The sequence below is a fragment of the Dicentrarchus labrax genome, unplaced genomic scaffold, assembly GCF_905237075.1.
Source record: "Dicentrarchus labrax unplaced genomic scaffold, dlabrax2021, whole genome shotgun sequence".
NCBI classification, from domain to species: Eukaryota; Metazoa; Chordata; class Actinopteri; family Moronidae; genus Dicentrarchus; species Dicentrarchus labrax.
Window position 1 is genome coordinate 19,635,008 of NW_026136722.1, and position 22,876 is coordinate 19,657,883.

A 22,876-nucleotide genomic window follows, 5' to 3' on the forward strand; every position below is an offset into this window, starting at 1 on the left:
AACGTTTTGTATGTAAAGAATGTATAAATAATGTGTAAACAGTTTAGTGTTCACACATATTCTTAAACATCAAATTAAATGTAATTGTTATATTCTTAATATTGAACAATTAAAACAATTTTGTTGAAAATGATGCATCCTTTATTTTTTTTGTATGTGTAACACATATTTATAGTTAGTTTATACTCTAAACCACCTTCTGTAAACCAACTGTATACTACTGTCTACACTGCACTATATTTCTTGTACTGCCTGTCTATACTTTGTATATCACATTGCACTTCTGGTTAGACGCAAACTGCATTTCATTGTCTTTGTGCTTGTACTCTGCACAATGACAATAAAGTTGAATCTAATCTAATCTTATCAACTGATTAATAACTGATTAATAACAACTGATTCAATCAATAACAATAACAAACATTCAAGGCAAAACTGATTGGTAAAGACAAGATTAGTGGAATTCAAGGTATGCATTCATGTACATGCCATACTAATATATATCTAACTTCGCTTTCATTTCCGCTATGAATGAGTCATCACGGCAAATTCTTTCCACAGTTAAATTTGATAGGGTATCGGTAACAAAGTCACACCATGCCAGTCCTGTGATTGCCAATTGGCCCTGAACCTGCCAGTAGTATTTATGTGTACGTCTCAGACTCCTCAGGTGAGCAACCTGAGAAGGATCATTTTTTGGGCTGCTCTTCACCTCAACCAGGCCAAAAGGAGGCGACTCTGAGATGTGGTGCGTCAGGGTGAATGATGAAACCTGCTGGTAACACATTACATTGCATTATTTCAGCATAGTTTGCCAGCACTTCAGGCTCCACCAGCAGACCACGCTTCATCGCAGCTGTTTGCATTGTGGAGCCTCTGATCATGTGAACAGCTGCAGACTCCTGCTCAGCACTACCCGCCCTACTACTGCAAACATCCCGAAAACGACTGGCAGTCAGCCTTGGTCGCCGTAGTTGTGTCCACGCAGGACATTTGGACTGCTGCCGGGTTTCTTCTTCTATCTTGCTGGACAGCTCTGGTGACACTTGAAGAGACTCGAGATGCATTAGCTGATGTAGTGTCGGGACGAAATGCAAGGTGCAATGCAAGGTGTGCTGCATCAGTGGAAGGGATGGAAATTCTGGAGCCATGTGGTGTATGATGAGGTGACTGGACTTCTTGGGTGGACAGTGATAGGACAGGGGGGAACCACGAGGGAAAGACCCAAATTTAGATGGCGTCAGCTCCATCTCACAAAGCCCATCCAAAACAACAGCCATGAGAGGCTGGGGCAAGACAAGAAAACTTTATGTGTTATCTCACATGGAAATACACAACTTCACTTCGTAACGTTAATGTTAAGTCACAACACAATGTCTGTAACATTTCACATTTACCTAGTACAGCTTCACCAAATTACTGGTTGTTATGTTATCTCATGCCATCTCACTTAAACATACACACAACATCTTCAATGCGATGTGTTATACCTTATATTACAAATTCACACTCTGTATCTCCACATTCTTCACCACATCTGCGCTGGTGAACTTCGGTAAACAAGTCAGGCTTGTCGAAAAATCTCAACATTACCGTTAGCTGCCATTTCTCCATCAACAAAGCATGCAACGGAAGTGGGTTAAGGGTTAGGGTTGCGTAAATGGCCTATTCACTCTCAGGTTGGACCTGCTCAAACAGCACCTACAGGGAGGGGTCAGCCTGCTGCTCAGCAACCAGATCACTACAGGATATTGACACAGGAGAATTAGACAGAGGTATTGAGAACTTCCCGGAAACATTTTCCTTATTTGACCGAGCTTCAGATTTGAAAATTATGTTCATTTTCATCTGTCTGCAATCCCACCAGTGACCAAGGCAGGTGGAGGTACCTCTGCCCACATCCGAGCACCCATGAAATCGTTACCCAGAATTACATGAATTCCCCGAATCGGCAATGCCGGACGCACAGCTAGCTCAGCTTCACCCTGGAACAGCTCACAGTCAAGCTTCACTTTGTGCACCGGAACAAACATATTCAAATCCATACCCGGAACAGGAACAGAGCTGCCTGTTTGTGATTCGTTGGACAAGGGTAAAACCTCAGTGTGAATGAAAGAGTTAAATGCCCCAGTGTCTCTCAAAATAGTCACTGGCACCTTCTCCTTACTTCCCATCATAGACGCAAAACCTTCCCGAATAAATGGTCGGAAAGATTCCATATCCGAAGGATACAAGTCTTTTTTACGCATGCTAGAAATCAAATCAGGAGTGATGACTTGAGAAACAGGTGCGGCTACACAAACCCCTTTAACATTGTCACCAAAAGCAGCATTTCTAGGCTTTTGTTTTAACCACTGACAATCAATTTTCCAGTGTCCTGGTTTGTGACAGTAGTTACAAACTTTTTCTGGATCCCGTATATTGCCACCTCTACCATCAACTTGATAAGGTTTACCATGCCGGCCACCCGACTCCACCCACCAACAGGACCATTAACAGGTCTAGACCTCCCAGAACTGCCTCTGTGCGTCAGCACATAAACATCAGCAAGAGCTGCAGCTTCAGCTGCACTTTTTGCTTTCTGCTCACTGATGTATGTGGCAATACGCACTGGCACTGAATTTTTAAGTTGCTCAAGCACAATGAGATCACACAATCCCAATCCACAAGTACCTGCTGCCATGGGTGCAGATCCCGGGGGGGGGACAGGGGGCACATGTCCCCCCCAATTTCTGAAAAACATGAATTGTCCCCCCCAATAAAAATACCCTAAATCATTAAAAATTGAACAAATGTATTTTCAGACTTCACATTCTTCACATTTTAGATTCACATCTAAAAAGAAATGATTGAAATGGTGGAACAAATAATGTTTGACAAATATATTTCTGACTCCACATTCCATCTCTGGTCTCCTCCACTACAGTGCAAATGAATGGGTAGTTTCTTACACAGACGCTGATGACATCTGCAGGCTTTAAAAAAAACCGACCCCCTCAATCTTCCTCTCAGCTCTTGAACGTGGCTGCAGCCTGGGGCTCTGGTAGTTTGCTGCAGAAGAAGATGCCTTTCTGTGAGTCATTTTGATCGAAAGTAGAATACTAATACTAGAACAGTAGTGTGCCCATAAATGATTTAAAAACGTAATCAGACTCTGTTTGCCACCTGTAGTGAAGTAACTTCACTAGAAGCTAGTTTAGCAGCACTAGCTCTAATACTTCTACATGCACTAGCTAGATGGCTTGCCTGCTTGCTAGTGCACATTGCACTAGCTAGATGGCTTGCCTGCTTGCTAGTGCACATTGATCAGGTGTTTGTTTATATTACCTAGCTATATTACTGTGAAGTTAAGTTGAAGTATTTTGAATCATTCCATAATAAACCAGTGTCTGTCCTGTTTGTACGTGTGGTCCAGGTCACTGTTTCCCAAAGCATGGCAGAAAAAATGAGGGGACATACGAGATTTCTTTCTTGGGCCAATGAAAGTTAGGAAGACCGCTGAAGAGGTGGTGAGCAGCTTCAATAACATTACCAGACAAGATGATGGGGAAAGGGAGTCTCAGGTAAGGTTTCATAGTATGATGATTATTTATTTTGAATTGAGAGGCAGAAGAGGACATCAGGGAGAGCGGCGTGGTGGAGTGTCAGGCTCAGAGTTCAGGTTCAAGCTCCAGGGAGAGACCAGTGCCAGTGAACAACCAGACCAGTGCCAGGGAACAACCGGACCAGTGCCAGTGAACAACCAGACCAGTGCCAGGGAACAACCAGACCAGTGCCAGTGAACAACCAGACCAGTGCCAGGGAACAACCAGACCAGGCCAGAGCCCAGATGCAGTACAGGGGTAGAAGGTGGCACAAAACCTTATTAGCAACACCCAAAACACATAGAAACACAAAAGTTGTCAAAGAGGGTTTTATCTTTTCAAGAAATATGGTTTCAAGAGTACACCTGGCTCCATTACAATCCACAGGTCAAAGGGGTCTTGTGCTTTTATTGTAACAAAGTGTTTACTGACAACAGGTCCTCTTTTGGCCAAAAAGTGGACGCTGCTTTTGTAACTGAACAGGAAGAAGGCTTTAGAGAAATTTGCAGCTCACCAAAAAACCTACTCTCATTTGTCAACAGTGAGTGCACATGACTCTAACCCTGTCAGTGTCCAGCTATCCAGCTCATAGGCTAAACAACAGGAGGAGGAGGCCAGGCATAGCCTCCTGAGAATCGTCAGCTCTGTTCAGTACCTGGCAAGACAGGGTCAAGCCTTGAGAGGTAAATCTGGCAGTGGGAATCTCGACCAACTGTTGAAGCTGAGGTCAGAAGATGAAAAACCCTCACCACTAATAACACCAGCTGTCATGCACAGAATGAGATACTGAATGTAATGGCAAACACTGTCATTCGTGACATAGCAAACACCATCAGGTCTCTTCCCATTCTGAAGTTTTCAAAATTGTAGATGATACACAAGATATATCTGGTGCAGAGCAGGAGCCTATCTGCCTCCGCTATGTCGATCATGACCTAGTGCCACATGAAGAGTTTATTGGATTCAGGCCATTGCTGACATGGCCACTGATGTTTTGGTGAGGCTCAACCTACCGATGGCTGGTTTGCGGGGGCAAGGCTATGATGGAGCAGCTGACATGGCAGGCAAATACTCTGGTGCGCAGGCTATTCTGAGAAGACAGCAGCCACTAGCGCTGTAGGTCCACTGTGAGGCACACTGTTCCAATCTTATTACACAGGCTGCCTGCTCAGCCTCCCCACTGATCCGGGACTCACTCTTTTGGGTGTGCTCTTTGGTCAGTCAGGGAAATTCAAGGCCATGTTTGCAGACATCTGAGCCAATGACAACCTTGAAACCGCTGTGCCCAACCAGGTGGACAGTCTGGGACACAGCCATTAAGGCTGTGCTTACTCAGTATGACAGAGTTCTCTGCAGCTTGCATAAAATGGCTGGTAATACATCCAAATCTGCAGCCAGTGCCAGCAGCTTAGCAGAGCATTTTAGAAAGGGCAAAACAGTCTTACACTCGCTTCTGCTGTGGTAGGAGAGCTTGAATGCCTCAACAAATCCCTGCAGAGGAGAACCCAGACTGTCTCTGGTATGCTGGCAGCCGTCGACTGTGTCCGCTCCTCTTTCCAGGAGAAACGAAGTGACCAACACTGTGACCCTTTTTGAAAAGGCAAATGCTGCAGTGGTTGAGTCTGCACAGATACAACCCATTGAGGTGCCAAACGCCGACGCTTTCCTGGTGAAGCAGTTGACTACTACCGTGTGGAGTTCTTCAAGGTCTTCGATACTGTGGATGCTCAATTTGCTGAACGCTTTGATCAGGACAGTTTTAAGGATCTGCAGAAACTGGAGAATATGCTCCTCACTGGGCAGGTGGATGATGTGGTAGACCAGTACCCTGAGCTGAAAAGAGGTTCTCTTGCTGTTGAGTTGCCTTTATTTAAGAGTAAATATGAGTTCAGCTGCAGTAAGGAAGCAGCAGAGGTACTCAGGGAACTGCCTGTAGAGGTGCGGGGACTGTTTGAACAAGTGGAGGCTCTGGTTAGACTTTTATTGGTAGTGTCAGCATCTTCCTGTGAAGCAGAGAGGAGTTTTAGCACCCTGAGAAGTCTTAAAACCTTGCTTAGAGCCACCATGTCTCAGGAACAACTGAACAGTGTTGTCGTGTGTCAGGTACACAGAGACAAGGTTGATGAGCTGGATAGACCAAATCTCTGTCAGCAATTTATTGCTGGTAGTGAAACTTGTAAACACACCTTTGGCTCATTTGACTAGTTATGATAGTTTGTGAGTGTAGTGGTCAATACTCACATGATTGTATAATGAATGGATATGAATTCATGATGTTGTTGAGTCTACTTGTTGATGATGTTGATAGAATTTGTGACAACTGGTGTTGGAGTTAGATCAGCTCTGCTTCTTCCATCCCCATTTCAAACCCAGGTGGTTGTTTCTGTTTGGTGTTTTTGTTTGTTGTTGGTTGGTATTTGTTTCATCTGATTGGTTTGAAATAAACTATTTGAATTGAATTGAATTGAATATTTTTCATGATTTTGTTGAGTCTACTGGTCAGATGGATGATAAAAAAAAGGGCAACATAGGTACATTTTTTTTTTTTTTTACTATAAAACATGACTATATAAATGAATGGATATGAATTAATTGTCAAGTTGTAAAATTCAGTCCAGATACAGATGAGAAGAGTTATATAGATACAGGATCTCTTCTTCCAGGGAGTCCTGGAAAATGACAGATGAAAACAAACAAGGAATGATTTTATATAAATTTATGTAAATAAATCAGATTTTGTTGGGTCAACTTGTGTCGTGTTTATTGTGCTCTTAGAACTGTGTTTTTTTTAGAACTGTTTACCAGAATAACTTGCATTTTAAATACATGATCAGTTAGTTTACACAACTTGGTTAGGGCTTCATATTTTGATATTCATCCATATCAGTTAATCATGCATAAAGTAGTCCCATACACTGGGAGAAAAGGAAGATGGTGAGAAGGATTGGGGATCTGGGAGGGTTGGAGGGAGGCGAAAGATAAGAACATGAGCAGACATTATAGATCCTTAAAATGATGATTGAATGATGACCTTTAGCTCTCTCTGGCGGCCATGTTTGTTACTACATCCTGTGACTGAACGGGCGTTAGGACCCAGAGGAGACCTGCAGCGGGGAGGGCCGGGGAAACATGGCGGACCACAACAAGACAGACAGCGCAGAGAAGTTCTTCAGTGAAATATTAAGGTGCTTTCTTCTCTCTATTGGCACTTATCAATACAGTTATCGATTGGGATCAATCAGTTTCACACTGAGTCGCTGTGTGGTTGTTTATTAAACAGCTCACAGTTCATTTAACTGTCGGTTAGTAAAGTGAAGATATTCAGCTGCTAATCAATAATTATTGTTATCGATATTCTACTTTTATCTCTCTGTGTGTGAAAAGGACCATAATCATAAAGTATGGAAGCACATTTTCACCAAAAAAAGATTCTTTAAGTCAAAATATTGATAAAGTTTCTCATTCTTTTGAGATAATAAGTCAATAATTGAAGTTGTTTAATCATTATTCTCATTATAATGATTAATAAAAGGAATTCTACTTTTAGTCCTATAAGATAAAGTCCAACAGCACTTTATCCTGTAGGATTTCTATACGACTACTGCCTCTAAACCCTCATAAAGTCTTCTAAAAGGAGCTGTAGTTCCAGTGGTGATCAGTTATAATCTTATAGGATTTACTATAAAGTGTTATAATCTTAGATATAGTCTATAGGATTGTAGGTTTGGTTTTCTTATTCAAAACCTTTAATTTCTAGATATAGCACTTCTAAAATCAATCTGTTATAAACAGAGATACACTTTAATTACTTTAATATGTTAAAAACATTACAGAAAGTATTATAAACATGAATCATCCTCCGGTCTGTTACTGGAACGCTTGGAAATGTTAATGAAATATTATAATTGTAATATTCATTGTATTGATGTTTTTATGATTTAATGCAGCTGACTGATCTTTAAAGGAATAAAACCTGTCTGTGACAGTCAGTCACAACTTCATGACTCATAATGAGCTGGAAATAAACCGTCACATGCAGCTGTGTTTCATCCTGTAACATAATAATCTGAGTTCATCAGCTGTTACTGTTATACACTGAATATAATATGAAATATCCATAAGATATTGGTAGAAAGATCAATTTAAAACAATAATTGATCAGTTTATTTTCCAGTTTCAGTCTTTATCTGGTGATAAGAAGCATCGACTGTCTGAAGCTGAATGCTGTCGTCTTCCTTTTATCAATCTCAGTCCGTCGGAGCTGTTCGCGGCCCGATCCCGGAGCCACAAGATCCCAGTCAGAGGACAGAAGGATTTCTTCCCCGACGACTCGGACGAGCAGAGACGGCGACTCGAGCAGAGTCTGAAGGAGCACTGGAGCCTCGTCTCAGAGGAGAGAGTGGAGAAGCTGTGAGTAGACGTAGCGTCCGTCTGTCTGTCTGTCCTCAGGGATAATTACTGATGTATGATCCGCACGCTCAGCTCCTAACATCACTCCTTACTGATGCACTCAAGGATGTTTTCTCCCAAGACTGGTTGTTTCTGATTGTCCTTGAATGCATCATCATTGTAACCTGTGTTCTGCAGTCAGTAACTCTCCTCCCACTCCTCCAGTATCAGATTACTTCTGTCCATAGATCTCTGTTGTTGTGTCTTTATTGTCATATTTGAACTTTAATATTGTTTTTCTGTGTTTTATGTTTTAATGTCTCGTATCGACTTTCCTCCCGTCTCTCGTTCAGGTCGTCATTGTTAATGTAGAATTGGTTCTCAGTTGACTTATCTGGTTGAATAAAGGTCAAATAAAGGAAGAGGAGAGTTTAAAGCAGCTGCACTCTAATATTAAGATAAAGGTAAATGTGAACAGTGATGGATTACAGGCTGAATATAGTCCAGAACAATAAGTGGACAGTAGCTGAAAGTTAGGAAATATTTAAGGCTCCTTCAGTCAGTATGTTCGTATTAATAATGAGTCAAATGATTGCACGAAGAGTAAAAATAAAACATTATCACAGAGCTTTATTTTTGCCTCTTTTAGCTCACAGATTTGGATTTCCGTCACATTTCGGTTCAACAGGCAGCTGTTTTCAACAAGTGTAGTTAAAGAACCAGATGTTTCCCTCAGGAGTTGGAGCTAAAGGAGTGTGTGTGTGTGTGTGCAGAGTGTGTGTGTGTGTGTGTGTGTGTGTGTGTGTGTGTGTGTGTGTGTGTGTGTGTGTGTGTGTGTGAGCAGTGTGTGTGTCAGTATTACTTTATAAGGAGATAATGTGTCCATGCTGTGTTGCACTGATCTGAGGTCAGTACAGTTGATGCTGTGTTTTCTTCCTCTGTAGGGGAAACTTGGTGAAGGCCGTTTGGGTTCCCAGTGAGCAGATAGTGGAGCTCCAGTCTCCAGCTGTGAGTACTTTATCACTGACTTACACTGTATCCAGACATCCTGATGATCAATGATCTGATCTGTCCTTTGTGTTTAAACCTGCGAGTGGCAGCAAATCAGGAAGGAAACTTTAGAAAGGTTGTGAAACGCTGCCTGAGACACATTCTTAACTACGTGTCTCCTTTTGTAAATTCGGCAAATGTAAGAACACACTGTTATTTCTTACTGTTTATCATTTCCACCCGTAGGACGCGTCGTTTGGGCGTGCGTGGTGCAGGGAATCGAGTTAGCGCTCGACTCTGAGGCTCTAACTCTCACTCATCCTGCTGTAAACGATCAATGTCCTCACCATCGTCTTTTCTAAATGTTTACACTTCTCTCTCGTCCTAACTGACAGATAATCTGATCTACAGCCGTTACCGGCTGATGTTAGATATATATATAGTGTAATAATAATGCAGTGAATGACCTTATTTACCTGAAATCTACAACATAACTCAGTGTATTTGTCTGTTTTATTCATTAATAGAAATTCCATCTAAAACAACTTATTACTGGCTAAAGTAACAATGTATATGAGACTGTAATGTAATGTTATAAGGAGTTCGGTCTAGACCTGCTCTATTTGAAAAGTGTCCTTAGATAACTTCTGTTATGAATTGGTGCTACACAAATAGAATTGAATTGAATTGAATTGAATTAATGTACATGGAATAATAGAGTTATACCTGGCTTTTCTTTGTTCTATTATCAGCATTATATATCAGCAACCGGTTGCTCTGCTCTCTAAATCGATCCAGCACTAATCAGAGGCGCGTCTCTAAATATAAACAACCACCTACAGTATATTTAATGTATCTGAAAGATCCGAACCACCGTGCACACTACCTGCAGATGATCATTAACGTGAGTTTCTCTTTATCTGGACGATGTGTGATACAGATTGTAACACCAGGTGTAAGTGACACAAACTGTAAACACAATAATAAGTGAGTCAGATTGTTGTCATGGTAACGTGTGTGCGTAGGGAAAGTTCTGGCAGACGATGGGCTTTTCTGCCGACGGCAAGCAGCATCTCCTCCCTGAAGAGGCTCTGTACCTGCTGGAGTGTGTGAGTGGCAGATAACAGCTCTTTCTTTATGTTATATTATATTTCATATTTAACCCTCGCTGTGTGACACACTGATGCTCTGCGTTTCCAGGGCAACCTGCAGGTGTTTTACCGGGACCTGCCGCTGTCCATCCAGGACGGCTATGAGCGGTTTCTGTCCTCCAGCAGCGTCAGCCTGCAGCAGTATCAGGTACAGATAGAAGCCCACACACGCTGACGGAGGACTGCACTGCTGCACCGCTCTAACAACTCTTTCTTTCTTTCATCACAAAGGTGTTTGCACATTTGAAGAGGCTCGGCTACGTGGTGCACAGGTTCGATCCCAGGTGACAGAATCTTAATGCCCCGTTCAGACAGAGTATCGGTGGAGCCGCGGGGACGGCAGTGGTTTGTTAACTCTGGACCCTGAATGTGGTTGTTGTGTCTTACAGTTCGGAGCCGTCGTCCTACTCCAGGCAGCTCAACCTCCCGCAGTCACAGAGAGACAGAGCAGTGAGACAGGTGAAGAGGAAGCGCAGCGCCAGCCCCGCCGCCACATCCAGGTAAACAGGATCCCGCCCTCTTTACTGTACAGTGCACCAGGGACGTCTGTCTGTGTAACCCCATCAGGGTAAATGCATTCATCTGAATGATACTTTAGAGCCTATTGAACAGTTATTAACAACATTTAGAACTTTTTAGCTGATAATAAACAAGGAAAACCTTTTTCCTGCCAGAAATACACACACAGAAATTAATATGTAATGCAGTTATATGTACTGTATGTATGTGTGTAATTATATGCATCAAATTCTGATTCTATTACGCAACTACTGCCCTATAAAGAAAAAGAAATAGAAAGTAGGACTATTCTTTTTTTCTATTATAGAACAAATTATTGATATTGTCGATATCTGTCTGTAAGTGTTCTTTGTTCTGTAGTCCCTCTGATGTTTCCCCGGCTGACAGAATGGAGGAAGAACTGACGTCGTCTCCGGGGACTTCAGGGACCGTCGCTGCAGGTTCAGCAGACGGAGGCGGGGGCAGGACCTGGTGGATGACGGACCCTGTCGGGGGCCGATCGGATCACCGACCCGACTCCGGTCGCTCGCGCTGGCACTTCAGCTCCATCTCGTTCCCCGACCTGGGCTCCAGCGAGGGCCTCTCCGGCTGCCTGTTCCCTCCGGACCCCTCTCTGCTCCCTGAGGGTCTGACTGTGGGGGTCTGCGACGTCACCCCCTGGAGGCAGAGGATTAACCTGCGGAAGGTGAAGATGTCCCCGAAGGAGCAGAAGAGGGAAGAGGACGAGCGGCGGCACCGGTGCGACGTCAACAAAGACAGAGAGGTAACGTAACATCTGAAAAAAGTTCCACACAAATTCAGGAAGAAAGATCCGAACCATCCCTCCGTCTGTTTCCTCTGAAGGTTCGTCGGTGCAGAAACTGGGCCGAGTACCACGAGCTCCTGGCGAGGCGGCAGGAGAAGCGTAAAGGCCGACCGGCACACTTGTGGAAAAGGGAAGTCACGCCTTTACATGACCCAACACGACCGATCTCCACCGGTGAGATCACATGGACCTAGTCTGTAAATTCAGAGTTAATAAAGTTTCTAGATTAGAATCTGCATCGATGAAGCCGGGCAGACGCTGGTGTGAAACCATTCGCGTCACACAGCAAAACATTTTGTCTATTCACATTAATTTACATTGACTTTGTACGTAATCTACTGAAGCGAATCCTTTTATTAATAAATCGTTGAGTGTTTGCTCAGCTTTAGTTGTATCTAACTCACCTGATTCAGTGACATTTGCTCTTTATTCCAGGGGAACTGTTGGACAAAATCAGTGTGATTAAACCTACACATCTGCTGGAGGGAGTGTCCAGGTATCACTTGTTTTATATACTATAACCTAAAGATCCTACAGTCTGACAGGATTTTATTAGTCCAAGACCTCGAACTGTTACTGTAAACATCAATTTGCTTCCACTGAGTTAATATATACCGCAGAAATATATAATATAAATAGCAATAAATGGCTCATTATGACAGTATCTGCTAAAAGACTCTTCAGGACTCACAATAATCAGGTTCAGTATCCAGTGATCGCTGTCTGTACGTCAGTGGGTGTTACTGCAAACAGGAGCTGCTTATAGAAGATTCTGCATCCTCAGTGGCGCCAGTGTGACAAAACATAATGAATATAGGTTAAAACAAGCCTCAAAGCCTCACATTCAGTTAACTGTTATGGGTTCAAACCGGTTCCCAAACAGGCCTTTATGTTGGTGTTAGCAGGACATTCAGCATTCACATTTTCTTATTATTGACCATAAGAATGGTATTAAATTTCATTCTTTGTGGTATTTAAAGGTTGTACACTGCAGATTAAATCTGGGTGCAAGAGGCAACTTATGACTCACCAGTGAACAAATATAATCCATATTCATGCACCTCCTTTATGTGAACTGATTATAAAACATCAGCTCTGAGTCCCCTGTGTGTGGACTTTATGTGAGTCTCTCTGCTATCACAGTTCATGATCTTTAATTTATGAACCCATAAAGACTGAGTGTTTGCCGCCGCCCGGCCGCGCTCCCGTACAGCGAGGCCGATGCATTGTACTGTGATGGAGCGACCCGTCATTCAGCGAACGACGTTGTGCTTTTGTCTCCGCTCAGGTTCAACGGCTCAGACGAGTGGAGGATTTGTTTCAATGTTTACCAACCGGATTCAGTGGCTGACTTCAGGAAGAGCAACCCGGGGAAACCTTACGCCCGCATGTGTGTGTGCAGGTAGGCACTCAAACAAAGTGCCTGTGGCTGAAATATAATATCACACAGTGGTTGGAGGTCAATGTTCTGTCTCATCTTCCTTTCAGTGATACATACATCTCTTGATTATTTAAATCTAATAATTCTTACATCATTTACATTAAACTTACTTATATTTGTGTCCACTGCTGAATCCAACGAAATCTAATGTCTGCAATGATCCGTCACACATATCTGAATAAATGAAACCTTTATATAAAGTGTTTATCTTTATCTGAACAGAAACTGAGGCTCAACACAACTTGAACCCAATGTGACGTCTTCAGTCTTTTGTTTCCGACCAACAAATCCAAAATTTCCAAAAGAAAAGCAACCTGGAAACTTTAATCTGTTAATTGACTAATTCAGAGGTTCCCAACCTGAGGGACCGGACCCCCACTGGGTCTGATTGTATATATATATATATATATATATATATATAGTTTCTACAGTAGCCCAGAACAGACAAACCAAACGACCAAAGTTTCTCTGACACACTTCACAGCCCGTTCTCATTCCCAGGTCGTCAAATACAGACTCCTACACACTGGTCCTTTAAATTGTGTATGTAAAGGTCTTAAGTTGAACCTGCAGAAACCCTGAACAGTATGTTGGTCTCTCTCTAAACCGCCACCATCGTTTCCTCCCTGTTGCGTCTCAGTTTCGACGGCCCTGTTCCTGACCTGCGAGCTATGAAGCTGCTGGCCTTCCAGAGCGGAGACGTCCCGGTGGTCTTTGCTGTCGTGGACTACGGAGACATCTCCTTCTACACCTTCAAAGACTTCCAGCTGCCCACTGATGTGTTCCCCTAAACCTCTCTGTACCAACGCGTATCCAGGACCTTTAAATAAATCTGTTGGGTTGGCGGGACGTAGAAAAATAAAATATAACCAGTCGTTGATGTTACAGATGGTTCTTTTGTGTGCCAGAGATTCAACTCCTGATGGAGTTTGCTCTGCCGTCTGCGACTGTGTCGTTTTTGATGCTCCCTCTGACCGCTGAAGTGTTTAAATTACAACAGTGGGTTTGTCAGTTTTCAGGCTGCGGAGCTTTTAAAGAGAAAAGATATTTTCTCTATTTAACTTTGGGGCAAACGGACCGATCACAGTGACGTATACGAACTATTAAACTGACTTTAAAGACTTGTTATTGTTTATTTTCTACAGCAACAACAAGAAGATATGTTTATTTCTAGATTTATTTATTCCCAGTGGGAAATAAATGGTTGCTACAACACCTATGATACAAGAAATGTTTCCAGTCAAATGCCTGGAAATTAGTTCAATTATCAGCTAATAACAGGAAATGTATAATAATGGATTATACCTATATTTAATAATAATAATTAATTTTGAATTCTTATGCAAAACGATTGACAGCTTTATGTTCTATGAATGTTTTTGATGAACTTTACTAGAAAAAACCAACAATCTGAGAGTCACAACTGTTTGTTTGTTGTCAATCAGAGTTATAAAATATTAATATTAAATATTAAATCATCCATCTTTGCTCGCTAATTTCAGCCTTTCTGAGTGTGTGAGAACGTTAAGAACTTATGTTTAAGATAGAAAAGATGTGAAATTAACGGTTATCAGGAAATATGTGTTTCAACCCTTCAGATTATTTAAACCTGGGTATTATTTTATTTTAAATATTGGATTATTGGAAGGATAAACTGACTTCACTCAACGTTCAGCTAACATTTGGCATCAAATCTGTTTTGGAAATACAGACGGTTACATCTACATTAGTGTTTCTGGTTGATTAATTAATACACACTGATGATGTTTGTATGTGTAAAACTTTCTATTATTTCTGTAAAATAAAATACATTCTCCTTGATTTGAATTGTTATTTATTTAAATCCTCTAATTAAAATCTCCAGCGTGCACTCTGATGTCACACTGAGAACTCCTCGTGTTGACTTTTCTCTTCAGCTGCAGGGTGACAATAGAAACGACCTCCAACGACAGACCGCAGAACGGCGCCTTTAATTAGATCTATTGATGCCTTCTTCCGCACTTACCTGTTGTATTGTTCACCTGTTCTTTGTGAGGCAGTTTAAAAGGGTTTGTTCAGACTGAGATGAAGGCAAACAACCATGTCAGCTCTGAAGGTTGCAGCTTTTATTGCTCTCATCGGTGAGTTGTTAAATTTAACTTTATTATCACATAAAACATTGCAACTGTTTGTATCAGTTCCTGCAGGTTCAGATCCTGGTCTCTTCCCCCGGCAGGTATTTCCAGCAGTCAGACTTCAGACTGCTCCTATTTGGGTCTTCTGAAACACTTGAACCTGACATCGACGAATGATGTTCTACAGATCATGCGGCCCGTGAAGAACTGGACGACATCCACCCTCGTTCAGGTGGACATGTTGATGTACGGTATTTTACAAGTGGTACGTGTTGTTTAAGGGTCAGCTCACCCAAAACCATTGTGGGATGTAACTAAAGGAGGCTGTATTTACTGTACTTCACTCGAGTTTTTCCAATTATATTTTACTTATTGCATTTCAGACAGAAATATTCTCCCTTTTATTCCATTGAATTGATTTTACAGCAAGATAAGAAACTTATTTTGTTAAAAACGAAAATGAAAAACAAAAAGAAACAGCTTCTTTCTTAATGTATTTTAGATCTATTCAGTCGTCAAACATAACTAATAACAACTTAATGGATTTTATTAACTTTAATGTACTTGATGTGAGCGCTGTGCAACTGCATTATGTAGGAAAATACAAGCATCAGATCAGGACTCACATTCGTTCAGCTGGAAACAAAAACGTATTTATTTTTTATATATATATTTTTTTTTTTAAGTTGACGTGAAAGAGCTCCATCATTTTATACATGGTTGAATTTTAACTTTCACTTAAAACAGCAACCACTGACAGTAAATATAACAGACAGAGCTTCCAGGTCTGTGAAACCTGCAGTCTATGTAACGGCCAGCAGGGGGCAGCTCCATTACCATTCAGTCTTATGGAGAAATGAGTCGACTTCTCAGTTGATGGATGAGCTCAGTAAACAGTTTCCTGATGAGTTTCTGGTCTCAGTCTCTAGTTTCAGTCTTCTTCCATACAGCATGATGTTCATTTAGTAACTGATGGTCCCATTTAGAGTAAAACAGACCATAAAGCAGGGTATGCTTTAGGGCGGGGCTACCTTGTGATTGACAGCTCATTCTCAGTGAGTCCTTCACGATAGGTCCACTCATTGATTTCAAGGGGAATCCACAGTAAGAATAACTAAAATAGCCGATCTCTTTACAGACTAATCTGTATTAAACTGTTTTATAACCAGTTAAAACTCATTCTAGTACATTTAAGTTAACGGTTTTATCAGCGTTTGTCTAAAAATCCTGAGAAAATGCCCCCAAACCTGTCTGCATGGATAGAAACCGCTCTGATTTAAAAGAGATCCTGTTTTGTTTTGCAGGATGAGATGTCTCAAACTGTCACCAGTCACATCTGGATTGAGATGGTAAGTTCATGTTTAGTTCAAGAGCCAAAGAACTGAAGTGCATTATTAAACAATACATCAGCTGTAAGTTTACTGTCATAAACAGTTTTAAAACGTTTTCTTTTCCCAGAGTTGGATGAATGAATTCCTGACTTGGAATTCATCAGACTTTTGTGGGATAGAGAAGTTTACCGTTCCGATGTCGAGCCTGTGGACCCCAGATGTATCCATCCTAGAGGAGTATGTATTATTACTATTACTGTATTAATAATTATTAATAACATAACTGCAGTTTATGGTTTTGATCTTATTCAGAGGTGATTTATAAAGGTAAAGCTCAATGTAAACAAACCTGAGCCTCTAGCAGACGGGATCTACTCAGAGTTTATACCATTCAAAGCCCAAAACATTTTAATTCAAACTTTTAAAGTCCAGGTAAGAAAAATAAAGACAGTACAATCAGTGTTTCTGTATCCTTGAGTTCTTACAAACATGTTGAAAACATTTCTCTCCTCCAACCAAACCAAAGGCGGCTATATGTGACCAGACTCCACTGACAAACCCATTGATTTAACCTTGCAGATAATCGTAAAACACACACTTCAAACTGGACTCAAACTAAAAAAAACTCATCTATATTAGTCCTTCCAACCATCGGCCATCTCTTGTTTGGTGGAAATAAGTCCTTAATTCACTGATGTAGATAATAAAAACTGAGCCCGGTAACGTTGTCCACCCACTCAGCTCCACTCTGAGAATATTTCTTTACCTTTTAATTCCCTCTTTGTCTTCAGTGCCTCTGATACTTCGAGTATTTACAGAAGTCCACTTGGTCAAGTGTCCAATGGTTGGGTGTACGTGACCACTCGTCAGCGGCTGACCTTCACTTGTCATATGAAGCTCAGAGACTTCCCCTTTGATACACAGAAGTGTACGATCACATTTTTGTCCATGACCTCTGATGGTAAATTGCACCTCATTTGTTTCACATCCAGAACGGCTTCAGAATATGTGATAATTTAATACTTTTTATCACCAATACAGCAGGAGTCATGCACCTAGGAACAGCCCATAATGACACAGCTCTCACTAGAGTCTCTGAGATGTTCATGGTCACACGGGGAGAATGGGACCTTGTAACAATGGAAATTTCCGCTCCTAATGTGACAAAAGGCGGCACAGCTCAAAGCAAACTTATTTACACGGTAAGAAAATATTTGTAATGAAATCTGACAACAGTTTGTTCTTCAAAGTCTCTAATTAATCTGACTCTTTTTCTGTTTTTCAGATCATAATGATGAGGAAGCCGATGCTTTACGTGGTGATTTTAATCGTGCCCCTGTTCTATTTAATGATCCTGGATCTGGCCTCCTTCTTCATCAGCGAGGCCAGAGGAGAAAAGCTGAGCTTCAAAGTGACCGTCCTCCTTTCCATCTCCGTCTTACTGCTGATCCTTCAGGACATGTTGCCTTCAACTGAAGAAAACCTGCCAATGATGGGTGAGCCGCCGACCTCACACCAGAGATCACAGAGAGTCCTCCGTACTGATACACTCACCAGTTTAATGTCCCTGCACCTTTATTCCAGCCGTCTACTGTGTTGTGACCTTCGCCCTGGTGGGGATCAGCCTTCTGGAGGCCATGCTGGTGAGCTTCCTATTTGACCTCGATGGTTATTGTGGTCAGAAGACTCGAAGCTCTGTTAACGCCCAAGAGGAGATTCAGCTGGAAGCAGACTTTGACAAAGGTAAAGATTGATGTTTCTATGTTTGTTAAAGGTTTTATATACGAGCATCTCAGACCAGAACAACAGGACGGAAACATAATAAAACTCACTAAAAGTTAGTGATTTCAACAATCACCAACTCTGGTTTGGGGGAAATAAATCTTTAATTCACCGACGTGGATGATAAAAACTGAGCCCGGTTACGTTAACCTGAAGCTCTTACACTCCCAACAGAGGCAGTGTTCACTTTATTGTAACTCAGAGTAAAATCCAAATGAAAGTGAAACTGTTATTTTAAGGTAAAAAAAGTTAAATAATGTTGCTTTAAATCCGTAAGGTTCAGGGGAAGCTGCAGATTCACGTAATTATTCTCCTTCACATTGTCATTCCATACATTGGTAGTATAAAAACACTGATTACGCGCCAAAAATTCTGCAAGTACATATAGACATTGAACTAATTTTTCCTTGAGCTCATTCTGCTGAATTATCTTTCCCTCAAAGAGACTGCCAGCGCTGCAGAGGAAGGTCAGAGGAAACCAGAGAAAAGCCCCCTCACTCTGGACAGGTCTGCTGGTCTTGATGCGCTCAAACTGATCCTGGAGGAAGTGAAGGCCGCTCGGCGGGAAGCTGAAGGACGAGAAACAGACCAGAGAAAGTCTCGACGCTACAGACGAGTGGCAGAAATCATAGACTCTGTGTTTTTTGTCCTCTACTTTCTAACTGTCGCCTCTTTTCTGACTTACATATATGTGGTGTGGATAAGTCGATATGCTGAAAATATAGCAATGAAATCTGACTAAAAAAAGGAAGGAATCCATCCTTTAGAGTTTCTCAAAAAACGTTCGACATCCAATCTCCTTTCCACTCGGCGGATCGATTGCTGAGGACCCGAAGTTCGAAGTAGTTCGGATGCTCGGTTCTCGCGAGAGTTGAGAAACATCGCCCTGCAGAGCCGAGCTGGAGACATCCGCAGTTTCAGGGCGCGGCCACGTGTGTGTGCAAATTGCTTCATCTTCGCTTTGCAACTTTTTGCTTGTTTGTGTGACCCATAAAGATATAAATGCATATGGCCGCCTTTAGCTCATGCTGCATGTTTTTACGCACACGTTAAAATGTGACATTTCTTAAAGGGAGTTTGGTGCAGGGAGCTTTTAGTTGAATTCAAACTGCTAATATGTATAATAAACCATCTTGCAAAACATGTACCTGTCTCTACTTCTACTACCTATAAAAGCAATAGACAAATTCTCACTGTCACTGAAAAGAAATGTTAGTTTTGTTAACCACAACCAGTTACTAGCTATATCAGAATCAGAATCAGAAATAATTTAATAATCCCAAGGGGAAATTACTTAAATATATATGCTACCTAGCTAGGTCTGTGTATTGGCTGGTGATAGGGATCACAACACAGGGGTTACAGTTCAATACATTGTAAACAAGGCGATATATTGGCAATATTTTAATCTAATTTTAGGAAATAATAAGCATAAAATCTTAACTCTGAGTTTAGTCACAACAAACTGACACCAACTAGTATATCGTCCAGGCAAAGCCTAAAAGTTATGCTTCAGAGGAAGAGTGTTGGCTTGTCGCAGGCTGGGCTCAAACCACCAACCTCTCAGTTAGCAGCCCAATGGCTGCACAGAGTGGAGTTGACTGGTTTCAGTCAAAATATGTTGTGTTCTACTCTTTCAACATCGGTTGGTACAAAAGTTATTTTAAGGAACTTTAAGGCACCACTGGGATTTGAACCCAGGATCTCCTCTTTACTAGACAGGTACTTTAACCAACTAAGCCACAGCACCAGCAGATGTTGCTGTAATGTAACACAATAAAGAAAACCAACTAACTTTCAGGCTCTAGGAGCATCAGGAGGTAAAATTAAGCACCTCTGAGGGCTGTGGAAAGACAGTTTAAGCTTCAAGGGACTAGGGAGGTTAAATTGTATAAAATAGACAAAGTTTTAAGACCACCAACCTCTCAATTAACAGCAGAGCACATTTGGCCAATTGCACTACAGAGACATATTCAGCTGGAATCAAGTAACAGCCACATATTTTTTCCACTCACCTGGTAGTTCATTTTCCTCTTTTACTTTCTTTAGTTCCCCTCCTCACTGGTGCTTCCAAGCTGAGCGGCATCCCAGAGTAATAATAATAATAATAATAATAATAATAATAATAATAATAATAATCATAAAAAGAATAATACCAGAGTAATGCTGCGTTCCCACAGAGAGCAAAGCCAGTGTCCTCCTCATGTTACTATAATGATAATGATGATAATGACGACAATATCCGATGGGGAATAAATAATAATAATAAGCAATAATTGTGGTCTTTAGAATCCACCGAACACATTTGAAGTGGTTTTTGTTTTTATTTATTATTCTTTATACATTTTTTCATTATTTTCCTTTTTGTTATTTAGAAGTAGGCCTAATATAATTCTGGAATTTCTGTGTGTGTGTGTGTGTGTGTGTGCGCGAGCGCATTTTTAAATGTAAACATTAGAATTAAATAATTTTATTCTTTTTTTTTTTTTGCTTTGAAATCTGGAATGTGATGATGTCATGCGATGATGTCGTTCAAAGATCAAAGTCAGTTGGATGTTCCTTTGATACGACGCTGACATTCTCTCTGTGAGTCTATATATAGGAACCACATCAGGACGCTCACTTCATTCCAAGGAGACAAGCAGACAAATTGTGTACTTTATTCACAACATACAACAAATTCAACAAACAGAGGAAAGATGGATTGGAAACTGCAAACGGTCCAAATGGAGACTCTTCGTCCACTCGTGCGACATTTCCTGGACCAGCTCACCACAATCCAGTGGTCCATGCTGGAATCCGGGTCTGTTGATATCGAGATAGCAGAAATCATAACAAGCATGTGTGTGGATATTGTCAAAGTTATATCTACACACATTTATGATCTATTTAAACAAAGACAAGTAAAGAGTGACTTGTGTTTGACCCAGACTGTTGGAGCTGATGGATCACAGGAAGACTCTTCTGGATCTGAGGCATCACAGAAGAGCTTAATAACTGAAGACCAGGTCCGCGAGTGTCTAGGGGACATTATTGAACTTACATTTGCAGAGGTGACGGGTGTGTCCGACGGAATCAGTTGCCCGAGCACAGAGAAGGTGACACAAATTGTGTCGAAAGAAGTGACAGAGCGCATTAACTCTGAGATCTGCAGGAGTGGAAGCAGCGGAGGGAGTAGTGAAGGCAATGAACCGCAAATCTCCGGATCCTTCCGCCGCAGACTAAGGACAATTGTCAAACACGTGGCGAAGATATTAAAGAATTGCGCAGCTAAGGTGAAATGTAGCTCGCGTGACAAGAAAGGTCAGAGAACTTCTAAACTGGAATCTGACAAAACCAAAGAAATTCTGGAAGAATCATCAGACTTTGAGCTGAATGAAGGACGGTCACTGCAGATCACCGTTCTTCCCTTTGAAGAAGACAAACCAGAAAACAGCCCGCGTGACAAGAAAGGTCAGAGAACTTCTAAACTGGAATCTGACAAAACCAAAGAAATTCTGGAAGAATCATCAGACTTTGAGCTGAATGAAGGACGGTCACTGCAGATCACCGTTCTTCCCTTTGAAGAAGACAAACCAGAAAACAGCCCGCGTGACAAGAAAGGTCAGAGAACTTCTAAACTGGAATCTGACAAAACCAAAGAAATTCTGGAAGAATCATCAGACTTTGAGCTGAATGAAGGACGGTCACTGCAGATCACCGTTCTTCCCTTTGAAGAAGACAAACCAGAAAACAGCCCGCGTGACAAGAAAGGTCAGAGAACTTCTAAACTGGAATCTGACAAAACCAAAGAAATTCTGGAAGAATCATCAGACTTTGAGCTGAATGAAGGACGGTCACTGCAGATCACCGTTCTTCCCTTTGAAGAAGACAAACCAGAAAACAGCCCGCGTGACAAGAAAGGTCAGAGAACTTCTAAACTGGAATCTGACAAAACCAAAGAAATTCTGGAAGAATCATCAGACTTTGAGCTGAATGAAGGACGGTCACTGCAGATCACCGTTCTTCCCTTTGAAGAAGACAAACCAGAAAACAGTCTTCCACAGATGACGTGCACTTCAAGCCTGCATAATGACATGGAAAGTCATGAAATGGAAGCTGATGAAAGTACAGAAGTCCTGGGAGAATCAGCTGACCAGGATACTAAGCTGACTGGGGAGTCGTGGCAGAGCCCCGTACTCGCCGTTGAAGATAACCTAAAAACCTTGGAAAGGAAGGATTATACTACTGAAGCTGTGAAGAAGATCCTGCAGGACGAGGCAGATGCTATCAGTCCCATTGACCTTAATAGTGAAGGTTCACAGGAAGAACACGACCTGCTCGTGTCAAGCGCCCGCCAGGATGCAGACACAACAGCCTCTGAGATCGCCAGAGATATAGTGGAGCAGCTGAGACTGGAGACTGGGAAGTCAACCAAAATGTCCTGCTGGAGAAGGGTGGGACAGAAACTTAAAGCCTTTTTTGTCAACAGATTTGCCAAGGCATCAATCCTCAACTTGGTGGAGAAACTGAGGAGGAACTGTAGCTGCTTCCCACCTGCAGAAAAAGAATCAGTGGAGGTGCTATTTGATGGGGTGGGTCAGGTGGTGGCGGATATGATTCAACATCAAGAAATGGATATGGAACGGTACATAGAGTGCATTTATGAAAGACTTGCTAGGGGCATTTCCACTGGCCAATTGGAAATGGCCACTATGCAGCTGACAAAGTTGGTATTTTTTCATTTAAGACAAGGGCGAGAGTTGAAGTTTCGGGTCGAGATTAAAGCTG

At 41.7% G+C, this 22,876-nt stretch overlaps 2 protein-coding genes and 1 non-coding gene across 5 annotated transcripts; 2 read left to right on the forward strand and 1 right to left on the reverse strand.

Annotated features, from left to right (window-relative positions):
• The first annotated feature begins 6,658 nt into the window (after window positions 1-6,658).
• LOC127356640 (tRNA-splicing endonuclease subunit Sen54-like) lies at window positions 6,659-14,700 on the forward strand. Of its 2 annotated transcripts, XM_051388594.1 has the most exons (12): window positions 6,659-6,769; window positions 7,836-7,994; window positions 8,918-8,981; window positions 9,989-10,072; window positions 10,164-10,262; window positions 10,346-10,398; window positions 10,504-10,614; window positions 10,994-11,396; window positions 11,477-11,612; window positions 11,874-11,934; window positions 12,727-12,840; window positions 13,520-14,700. In XM_051388594.1, the coding sequence occupies exons 1-12, from the start codon at window positions 6,714-6,716 to the stop codon at window positions 13,668-13,670; spliced, it is 1,491 nt and encodes a 496-aa protein (XP_051244554.1). In that variant the 5' UTR covers window positions 6,659-6,713; the 3' UTR covers window positions 13,671-14,700. The 2 variants fall into 2 exon arrangements, with proteins under 2 accessions (XP_051244554.1, XP_051244555.1); XM_051388595.1 differs by lacking the exons at window positions 6,659-6,769; window positions 7,836-7,994 and having other exon boundaries at window positions 9,960-10,072.
• Window positions 14,701-14,886: 186 nt separating this feature from the next.
• Window positions 14,887-19,227, forward strand: LOC127356654 (5-hydroxytryptamine receptor 3A-like). Of its 2 annotated transcripts, none has more exons than XM_051388616.1 (9): window positions 14,887-14,999; window positions 15,095-15,258; window positions 16,298-16,342; window positions 16,452-16,561; window positions 17,116-17,285; window positions 17,366-17,526; window positions 17,610-17,820; window positions 17,909-18,067; window positions 18,550-19,227. In XM_051388616.1, the coding sequence occupies exons 1-9, from the start codon at window positions 14,960-14,962 to the stop codon at window positions 18,846-18,848; spliced, it is 1,359 nt and encodes a 452-aa protein (XP_051244576.1). In that variant the 5' UTR covers window positions 14,887-14,959; the 3' UTR covers window positions 18,849-19,227. The 2 variants fall into 2 exon arrangements, with proteins under 2 accessions (XP_051244576.1, XP_051244577.1); XM_051388617.1 differs by having other exon boundaries at window positions 17,116-17,252.
• A 555-nt stretch (window positions 19,228-19,782) lies between these two features.
• trnat-agu (transfer RNA threonine (anticodon AGU)) lies at window positions 19,783-19,856 on the reverse strand. Its single transcript has one exon. It is a non-coding gene; the product is annotated as a tRNA-Thr (tRNA).
• Window positions 19,857-22,876: the final 3,020 nt, after the last annotated feature.

Coding starts and splice junctions, on each gene's coding strand:
- LOC127356640 (XM_051388594.1), top strand. CDS start 6,714: ATGGCGGACCACAACAAGACAGACAGCGCAGAGAAGTTCTTCAGTGAA. Junction 6,770..7,835: donor TTCTTCAGTGAAATATTAAG/GTGCTTTCTTCT, acceptor TATCAATCTCAG/TCCGTCGGAGCTGTTCGCGG. Junction 8,982..9,988: donor TGGAGCTCCAGTCTCCAGCT/GTGAGTACTTTA, acceptor GTGTGTGCGTAG/GGAAAGTTCTGGCAGACGAT.
- LOC127356654 (XM_051388616.1), top strand. CDS start 14,960: ATGTCAGCTCTGAAGGTTGCAGCTTTTATTGCTCTCATCG. Junction 15,000..15,094: donor AGCTTTTATTGCTCTCATCG/GTGAGTTGTTAA, acceptor TTCCCCCGGCAG/GTATTTCCAGCAGTCAGACT. Junction 17,286..17,365: donor TTTGTCCATGACCTCTGATG/GTAAATTGCACC, acceptor TCACCAATACAG/CAGGAGTCATGCACCTAGGA.